The sequence below is a fragment of the Mya arenaria genome, chromosome 14 (assembly GCF_026914265.1).
Source record: "Mya arenaria isolate MELC-2E11 chromosome 14, ASM2691426v1".
NCBI lineage: Eukaryota > Metazoa > Mollusca > Bivalvia > Myida > Myidae > Mya > Mya arenaria.
Window position 1 is genome coordinate 59,532,178 of NC_069135.1, and position 10,958 is coordinate 59,543,135.

Below are 10,958 nucleotides of genomic sequence, written 5' to 3' on the forward strand. Positions count from 1 at the left end.
CTCAAATTTTTTTTTAGTCTTTTAAAGCTCAAAACACTTTTTCACAATATTTATTACGATACACTTAGTATTTGCTACTTCTATTTCTTCCTCTCAAAAAACCTATTTACCTAACAAAATAATGTGGTGTCAGCAGGCATTTAATCTCATATCCTAACTAGCGGATTCAGCACTCGGCGCCCATCTCTCCGCCCATCCAACCGCCAGCCAAATTATATTGTCCAAGCTAACAGTTCATGTCAATATTGTAGAGAAGTTATGCATACATTGCACAAAATGCACAAATTTAGACTATCAATTGCCATTTTGTCGTGACGGAGGAACATAAAAGACACCGTGATATGTTTACAGCCTATTTTGGGGTCAGCGGGGAAGGGGGTGCATGGCCCTGATTATGGATTCGATGTCAAAATATTAACAATGATAGACATCCGCGAGTTTCGTGTTTTCCTCACAAATTCTCATTAAAAATCGAACATTTTCTATATAATTGGTAGGAGGGGGAAGGGGGTGGGGCGTCATTAATCACAATTCAATGCTTAGTAGAGCTCATTAATATTAATATACAGAAACGTGGAGAATAACTCTTCAAGTGGAAACATATCGGTGCTTTGTCCGGTGTCAAATACTATGATTCGAACTGCTTTATGAACATTTTTTAGAGATGTATATCCTAGTTTTTCTTTATGATTGATTTAATTTATATGAAGCTGAAATCTTACAACATATCAAAACAAACTAAGAGGGTTCCTCACGTGTTATTTTATTCGAGTACAATTAAGTAAACGCGAATATATTTATAACTGAATAACATTACATTTCGGTCTTCATGTACACTTATGTTTTATTATCGTGCATTTGACATAGTAATACTTCTCTTACACACATTATACAAAAATAAGTTTTAAACTATTTAAAGTCCTTCAGACACTCTGAACTGTCTTCTTCTTGTTTCATACTAAATATACATATGTCACTAAAATATATACACAAACACAAACAATTGAGTCATCTTATCAGCAAACGTATCATACGTTCGATTTTTCGAAACGTTTATTATGAATGAAACCTTGTTTGAAACAAAGACTGCTCGTGTTCGATTATATACTTTTGAACTAACAGGCTAAAATCTTAATTCAATTTCATAAATACGTTAATGTTCAACTGAATATTCTGATTTTACGACAATCTCCCGTATGATTAAGACAAAATAGCTCATCATGTTGTCATGTTCACTTATAAAACAAACGTCTACCTAATAGTAAAAATCGAATACTTTCATCATACGTACATATAGTATGATATACACTGATATTGAATTTAAATCTGATATACATACAGTTTATCCACATTTCCTCCTACATACAACTCACGTGTACGTTTATCAAGAGCCACTGACGTAGGATTAAAGTCAAGAGGATGTTGTAAAACACTCTGGATGTCTCCGTTCCTCTTTACCCTAAACACATCCTTGCTGCTGTTGCTACATACGAGGATGGAACCATCAGTATCCATGCACAGACCATAAGGATTTTTGAGCTTGTCTGACTTCACAAGCAGATTTACCTTGCCGCCGCTAGTTATTTCTGTTACTGATTGTTTGCTATTGCATGAAACATACATCGTCCCAGTAGCTGGATCTTGTGTTGACCATTGCGGGTATGATACAAACTGTTCTCCATTATCTGTGGTTTCCTTTCTTAAGTCGTTGTTGATCACTCTAACGAGCTTTTCATCTCTATATACTTCAATAGTGCTGGCAGGAAATGAACACTGAACTTTCAGGGTTTTGTTGAAACATTCTACGGCTCTACAATTGCCGTCTACGTTTATCTTTCGGAACGTGGTGATATCTCTTGCGGGAGACTTCAGGTGGATAATTTTAGGTTGGTTATGAAGTGCAACGTAGACCACACCTTCCTCTGTAACTGACATTTGCCATGGTTGTGATGGTAGTTTGACGAATGAAACAAGGGAATCTGTATCGGAATTAAAGATCTTCAGACTTAAATTGTTATAGACTGTTACTATCATCAGGTTTTCTTTCAACATCCCTATGTCTGTAGTATAATGAGTTTTTGTATCACTTGCATGTTTAATATTCACCGTTTTGATAAAGCATGGACTCTCTATAAGACGACCAAGCGAAGATGTGTCCGGTTGAAACCGATACCTTACAATACTGTCGTCGGTGCATAACTTGTGAACATTGTTTTCGATGTTGTCAACTCTTGTCGTGTTCTCCATACTATAATAAACAGTTCCTCGATCTCCTTAGCGTTTTCGTGTACATCGATATCGTGTATCCAGGATGTAAATTGACTGAGAACATATGTCGATAATAGCATTTAACTTATTTGTATCTGCCTGTTTTATTTTATCAACTTCAGCTTTGAGCTTCTCGATCGCATTTTTGTAGTAAACGTCAACTTCATTTAAGTTCATTTTAGCTGCTTTCATTTTCTCAGTGTAAACAATTTGAAGATTCTTCAATTTATCGGAAGTCGTTCTAAAATCTTCGCTACCAATGAACTCTTTTGAAACATCGCTTATGGATTTAACATCAACGCAAACTTTGTGCCCCAGAATCACACACCGATCACAGTTGATTGATTGACCTACACACGGCAGTGATTGGCTTGTCAGCATGAACGTTGCATTTACTGGCAACGGGTTGTCGAAATGCTGTAGGTTTGCTTCGCGTCATTTCATCTCCCAATTTTACCTGATGCCCCCTCGACATTTTTAACTTTCTATGTACATCAATGCAAGGCTTGCACAGATATTAGCTGCAATCTGAACAAAAACCTGCTGCCTGTTGTTTTTGCCCGTCGACTAAGCAGGCTTCACACACGAGTTCCTTTTCATAATCAGAATGATTATCAGATCCATCTGCGGTTGCCATAATGCGTAATTTCTGTTCTCTTCTATCTTGAAAGAAGTGTGATATAGTCCAAAATTAAACTGTGTATTACAAAAGGTTATGTACATGCTATTCCTACAAATATATCTTCACTTGTGGTAAATAAGCTAAACGGTCATCAGCGAGAAACCTGCACTTGAAACATATGAAATGAAGGTTTCAAAGCCCATGACACACCGTACTCGTTTCATGATTACAAAATCGTTCAAGTGGACAACGTCTGCATGATTGTTTGAAACATTTATAATAAAAAGATAACGAGCTAACACTAGCACGATCTCGCGATCCGTTCATCTTGATTTTAAGATCCTTTATCTTTAAAATCGGTGCATGTACATGCATAAGCTATGTTTTGGTTCGTACAAACAAGTTTAAGGAAGTAATATGGCTAAACGAAATATAATACTGAAACTTGTTATTATTTAGATCTATTCAAATATGTAAACTATCATATTCTGTCCATATTAATGACGGATAAATTTAAGTTTTACCATATGCTTTTTAACTTTTGCAATTTAAGCAGTAACGCATTTGAAATAATTAAGTTTATTAAACATTAAAATATGTTTGATCGATATTCATGCATTGGTAAAAGTAAGAACTTATTCAATATTATGTCTGCCTGCCTGCCTGCCTGCCTGCCTGCCTGCCTGTCTGTCTGTCTGTCTGCCAGTCTGTCAGTCTCTCTTTCTGTCTGTCTGTATGTCTGCCTGTCTGTATGTCTGTGTGTATTTCTGTCTCTTTGTCTGTCTATCTCTCTGTCGTTCTGTATGAATGTTCACCATAACTATATCAGTGGGTACGGTTCACTTGGAAAATATGTTTTTCCTAGTCTGCTTACAATCAATTTAATTTACTAGAGTGTGGTTAATACAATGCTCTTGTAGTATTGTCACCGCCTGTGTGTAGACGGTTACCCGAATATATTTTGATAAGCCAAACCAATGGTCTCACGTCTTTTTTTTCTTTACATCATGACTGTAATTTTTGATGATCACTTTATTATAAAATCACCCTTTGTCTTATATGTTCATTTTGTAAAAAATTAAGGGATTGAAATCAAAGCAAGTCTGAATAACCCACCTCATGTGTGGTTTTGGTGACTTAACGTTAACATCCGGAATGATGACCAAAATTGCCCGGAATCTGGCGTACACAGGCGGATGAAGGAGTCTGGGCGGTTACACCCTCTGTGAGGCGTACAATGAATCTTGTAGATATATGTGACAAGAAGGTTTTATAATGTCATGTTTATGCAACATATTTGGTCAATGAGAATTTTTTTTTCTGATTAAAACTGTCAGGTGAAGTTCTTTTGCTAGAAACATGTACCAGGCCAAGTTATGTTATTACAAGTTCATACCATTTGTTCGTGTCATCTGGCTAAATACTTTCTTTTTGTCCTGTCTGTTAGTTTATATAACTTTACAAAGCGTTTTGATGAAGAGTTTTACGGCTGAGGTCGGATAATAAACACGAAATATATTCTAATTATAATATGTTTTCCTCTAAGTCTATCACAGCAGTTTAAATGATAAAAACAGCTCAAAAACTGCAACTGAAAAGCTGGTCTCTATATTTTGCAAATTATATTCTGATATGGACTTGTATTGTACACTCTTTTGATTTAAGACGTTCATGTATTCTGACTATTAGTTAGCCAGCCGTGGTTATCAAACCACCTTTATGCCCCTTTTCCGGAGCAGTCTTGTACTCAATAGAGTATAGATGGCAGAACACTACCTAGTAGGTGTTGTGGGGTACACATACTCCTACCTTCCCATGTAGGTCGTTATACTTGGAAATCTCAGTATCTCGTTTAAACTATTTGCAAAGTTCAAAACATTTCCACAAAACATCGACGGTAAAACCCGTTTTCCGGATTGATTTTGTACTCACCAAAGTGAAGAAAGCTGTCTCAAATTTGAGTTCAAATGGTTCAACAGCAAATGTTCTAATCATTGTAACTATGTATTGACAATGAAAATTTAAGAGTTTTATTACTATATGAAGCTGACATTTTTTTTCGTAAAACAAATGGAAAAATCTGATTCATTGCCTGTGATTTCGAATAGTCTCAAATCCGACTCATACTAAAGAAAACACATTTATTACATCGAATCAACTTTATATATTCATTTGACAAAATGAATTTAAATAATTGTTGGTCTCCGAATATGAATTAAGATAAGCAAAGTTCATCATCAAAACTTAGCTAGAGAGACAGCGTCAGTGAAATGAACCTTTTGCAGTTTTGTACTTTGACATTTTTACATCAACAACATAATTACTTGGGTTAAAAGCGTAACAACTATGATATTGTAGCATGTGTGATTTTATATTTAAAACATTATTGATTGTATTTTTGTCTCGAATAAAAGTTGCATTTGATTATTCGCCAGTTGTCACTCGAACAGTCAGCATTGTGTTTTGTAAATAAATATATGGACATGCTTGCATTATCCAATGGATCAACTGGACAACCTCCACCAATCGGTCTGAACGTGTCGCAATGATGGGTAACTGGTCCATAATGCATACATATTCATTGTACTAACTCAATTTACTTCATATATTTAGTGTGTTGAATTCCTCTATCAGTATAAAATCTCGAATTGACCTTGGCACAGCAAGAGCATTCATCGCCCGATGGAGTGCTCTTCCTCGATAATGTCGACGAAGTGTTGATCTGCAATGCTCTTGGAGTGTCTTAACTCCAAAACCTTTCTCTATGATATTGCCATACGTTGAAGGTGCTTCCAGTTGCTGGTGTGGAAAATTTAAGCCACAGCGGATGAGTAGATACACAAATGAATCAGGAATAAATTCGTCAAAGGTTGCTGAATATATAATTCGTGAAAACTCCCATTCATCGCGCATCAAGGCTTCTTTGAACAATATTGCAGTATGAGTTAACCCTACGTTTGGGTTTAAATAAAGGTTTGCCTTAAACAGTTTAGCCGAGGCTTGAGCTGAAATGCTGATTCTTTTGTAAATGTCGGTTCCAGATATATCCCTCGCTCCGAAGTATAACATCACAAATGAAATTGCACTATTATCGTCAAGAACATTGATATCCATTCCGCATTTGAATGCGATTGAAAGGAAGTCTGACACACGACATACATTCAACATTATACTTTTTAAGATGCAGCTCAAGTTGTAATCCTGCAAGTGATTCCGGAAAGGGGGAACATGGTAGCTTTGTTGCAATAACACAGCATGGTCGAGTAATACGTTAGTTTCAACTTCCGCATTGCGTCCTATTTCAAAAAGTGCTGCAAACAAGCAACGGAGCTCTTCTGATCCTGACAAAGATACTAAAGCTGTATTTTGTCGAGGTGTTGAATACCCACGCCATTTTCGCGGCTCGTTAGACAGATATTGCTGTATAATTTGCAGTTCTTCTGTGCATCTCGTATACCGAAAAACATTTGACAGATGAATCAAAGAATCAAAATGTATTTTGCTCCAAATGGACGCGATGTGAAACATCGAGTCTTCAAAATAGAAATTTTTCAAAGTTTTCTGAAGAGTGACAAAGAATAAATGGATAAGACTTGGTCTATTATACAGAATACAAAGTGGTATTGTTTGATTTATCAAATCGTAGCACCATTTTTGTTTTTTAAAGCCTATTTTTATTTCTTCAAGACATTGAACGAATTCTTCTTCAGAGTTCTGTTTAATACTTTCCCAAAGATGCTCGAAGGTTCTGGAATTAAAAATGTGATTGTGGTTAATGATTCGTAGTCACCCAAACAATATAAGAACATCAACCAGACATGATAAGGAAGTCCCCCAGACGTGATAAGAAAGAAAACCAGGTATGAACTTTTTTTATCAAGGCATGGTAAGAAGGTCATCCAGGCATGATAACTATATAATAACGAATTTTCAAACCGAATCATATCTTTTTAAAAAATCAAAAATAATCTTAAAATTCCAAACTCAAAATTATAATACCGAAAATGTGGAAAAATATTGAAAAGCTTGAATTAAACACCGTCATTATATAGTCATCATTTAGGTAAGGTATAACATATATAAATATATACAGTATTAGATTATTCTTTTTTAAATATTTGAGTTTGAAAATCCGGTGCCAGTACTATTTCATTACAAGTAATCTAAATTGTGGTTTGTTTTTAATGTCCTCTTTTTCGACAAAAACATAACTTGAAATGATCTATTTTGCAGTATTTAAAGGCCGAAACGCCTTATTTTTAGCATTGCTATTAGTATAATGTTTACATTTTATTGCCTTACACATTCAAATAATGACGAACCCTATGGGATTACCAGTCTTTCAAACTCGCAAACTCGCATATATGTACATCATATATCTTGAACTAATAAAAATACATTACCTGTAATCAATCATGTCCCTTTCTCATTGTTTTGTCGGCACGTTTAATAATCCATATTTGTTTTCATTTACCGCTTTAACCCGTCGTAATCTTTAAAGCCTGGTATTCAAAAACAACTTGTGTCATCTAATCCAGGTAGGTATCTCACTTCCGGATAGTTTCGCTTTATAACATCTAAAACACTTTACTTTTTATTAACTTGATTCAAATTACATACTGTACTGTTAAAACACTTAACCTTTTCTTTAAATTGGACTACATACATTTCAGGAAATCGATGAGTTTTTGTATGATGAATTTAATATGAGTAATACCTATTTACTCCATATTTATACGAAGAGCTACAGAAACATGCTCAGTAGCAAAAGTGTAAACTAAAATAAATAGGATAGCAAGTTAAGTGTCACATTTCCGATTGTACTCAACAACAGTATGGGGAAAATAATTGTTAAAACTTAAAGCTGCCCTCTCACAGATTGACCGTTTGACAAGTTTTATTCATTTTTTTGGAATGAAGAAATTTCATGTTTATGTAAATGTCTGCAACCGATAAAAGACTGCTGACTCAAGATCAGATTTTCATATTTTCGTTCAAAAATTGAAATTTATGACAAAAAGCGTTAATAACGCTTCAAGAAAAATGATGTTTTCGGCAGTTTTCCAAACAACTGAGATCTGTTCTATCGTGACTTATCTTACGTGACTGAATTGAAGGCATATTTACGAAAATCAGCTTATTATTTAAAAATAAAGTCAAAACTGTTAATCTGTGAGAGTACAGCTTTAAGATTAAGCCTGAACAAGTCATTGGTTATTTGGAAATACCCCAAAAGTGGGAATGTCGTATATAGTATGTATTTAACACGCGAAAGCGGAAGAGTTTGAAGTGTTTTAATCGACCGTAACATGATCGCTGACAGATTCGTATTTATTTAAACCGAAAATATATGACAATGAAGTAGCTGGATGAACAGTTAGAAGCTACATGGTATCGGTATATTATTTGCACTTAGTATTAAAGTTTAAAATTATTTAGACGTCCTACATTTCATTATAATTGATATAGCCTTCGCCTCACCCGATAAAATCCTCTACTTTGCCAGATAAACTTTCTCCATCCACGTTCGCATCGCTTTCTATATCATATATGTATTCGCCTTTTATATCAGTAATAGTTAATGTGCATTGGCATATTTTTTCACATGTGAACTCGCCTAATATATGTATTGAAAACACGCCTTCTGTATCATATGATTTTTCTTTATCATTAGTGCTATTGTTTTGTGATAATGGACACCTCTGTATTATTTGTGTTTTCACCATCTATAATACAAGTGCGTTTAACTTAAATGTGCACTCCCATTCTATATTACATGTCCCCTCGCCTGCTATGTTATATGTCCTGTGTGCACTCCCATGATAATCTGTGCACTCGCCTTTTATTGTATATTTACATTCACCTTCCATTTCATATGTGCACTTGCATTTTATTATAATTGTGACTTGGCCTCTGTATTATATGCTTTCTCGCTTTCTATGAGCACTCTCCTTATATATTATATGTGTTCTTGCCTTTTTATAATAAATGTGACCCCGCCTTATGTATTATATGCGCACTCATCATATATGATAAATTTGAACCCTCCATATATTATCGTATATGTACTGGCCTTCTATATTATATGTACATTCGCATGCTAAATATAATGTTTAATCGGGATATTTATTGTGCACTCACCTATTACATAAATGTGGCCTCGCATATTATATTATCTGTTCGCTCATCTTATATAATAAATGTGCCCTTGTCATATATACTATATATTGATTTGCCTTCTGTATTAACTGTGCACTTGCCTTCTGTTGTGTATGTATTATTATATGTGCACTCGATTAACATAATTAATGTTCACATGCCTTTTATGTTATATGTCTATTCGCTTCCTGTATTAAATGTGCTGTCAGTTTTTATATAATACGTGCATCTACTTTCTCTATCATATATGTTCTCGCATTTTATTGTATGTGTGCACTCGGATCTACTTTATATGATTGTGCAATCTCCTTTATATATCGTTAAATTATTTACTTGCACTCGCTGTGTATATGATTATGTACTCGCCTTCGGTATCATATTTAAACCCGCCATATTTTTGCAAAATGGCTCAAATTTTTTTAATTACTGCAACTAAGATTAAGCGCACATTATTTGTTTTTCAGATTTAAATTGTTTCGTCTTGGTTGGTTTGTTGGAAGCTGCCTACATTTATTAAAATGATAAATTGAAAACACTGTTTCGTATGGATATTATTCTTTCTTTTTGTTTTTAAATTTAAAAAAATACGATATATTTGGCCATGATTACGAAAAGCTTCAAATCTAAGTCTATAGTGTACTTTTATTAAATTTAAAAACAAATCATATTCCTTTTACAAAAATAACTATGTAATTATTAAACGTTTATAACCTTCAAATAATGATAAAGTTCAGCAAAATAGCCGTCATTGGCCTCCTAGAAGGACAATTACAAAGAGATGAAGATATGCAGTTTGTGTTTTGAGTCATGGACTGAAAAGCGTGCCACAAGTATCAATGTCACGCCTCAACATAAATGACGCACCTTCATTGATCAAGGTCTGGTTAAGCGATGACCCCATATTTTGACATATATGGTCACCAAATTTATATCGAACCAAAATGGCGTCTGTTTTTCGATTCCGATGGATATTCCGATGAACAAATGAAACATTTAAACATGGAAATAGGTTGTCGACGTGATCTATACATTACGGGGTTTGGGGTGACCCGCCATGAGATATACGGGCCACAAGAAACCATATTCGGGTTTGAACTTCTAACCCCGCAACTTAAAATATTAGGGCCTTAAGTCTTCAACCTCATTCTTAATGATGGTATATGCTTTACCAATAAGGCAACGTTGTATAATTATACAGATGACACTTCTCTTTCTGTGTGTGATATAAATTTTAGTGTTGTTAAGCCCACTTTTGATGTACTTGTTTACTTTTTTTTAAATGCAGGCTAATCAATACAGATTTCAAGCAACTTGTATGGGCTACAAGTCTGCTAAAATAAAGCAAATCAGTATACTTAATAACACTTCAGTTTGTGAAGAACAACTTAAACTTTTAGGCGTTGATGTAGATACTAGAGAGTTTATTAAATGGTGATGCCCAGATTTTTGAAATATGCAAAAAGTGGCGGTAAACAATCAAACATCCTTCAAATTTAAACAAGGTTTGGACATCCAATCCGTAGCTTACTATCTTTTAATCTTTATTTAAGTAAAAAAACCAACACGATTGTCCTGTTGGTTGGCATTATTGTAGCAAGACAAACACAATACAATTGAAAAAAGATTCGATACAGATCTTTAAAACTGTTTTCAATCATTACACTTCGACTTATGAAAATCTTATTCATACAGTTCAATTGCCAACATAACATTTAAGCAGAATAAGAGTCATTACAATTAAAACTTGTCTAAACCGTATCCCACTAGAGTATGTTCAGAACCTTTTAGCTTTTGATATTTATACTTTTATCCTCAGATACGAAAAATATAGATTTGCCATCAGTAAAAACATGTAAATATTTACTGCTTTTAGGTCACTCAGGTGTGAAACGGACTCCAAAAGGAAATA

General features: G+C 34.4%; 1 protein-coding gene across 1 annotated transcript; it reads right to left on the bottom strand.

Annotated features, from left to right (window-relative positions):
• Nucleotides 1-4,915: 4,915 nt before the first annotated feature.
• Nucleotides 4,916-7,688, bottom strand: LOC128217783 (uncharacterized). Its single transcript, XM_052925163.1, has 2 exons — nucleotides 7,294-7,688; nucleotides 4,916-6,638 (listed from the first exon to the last, which is right to left on the bottom strand). Exons 1-2 carry the CDS (start codon nucleotides 7,305-7,307, stop codon nucleotides 5,492-5,494), a joined length of 1,161 nt encoding a protein of 386 aa, XP_052781123.1. The 5' UTR covers nucleotides 7,308-7,688; the 3' UTR covers nucleotides 4,916-5,491.
• Between the last annotated feature and the right edge of the window lie 3,270 nt (nucleotides 7,689-10,958).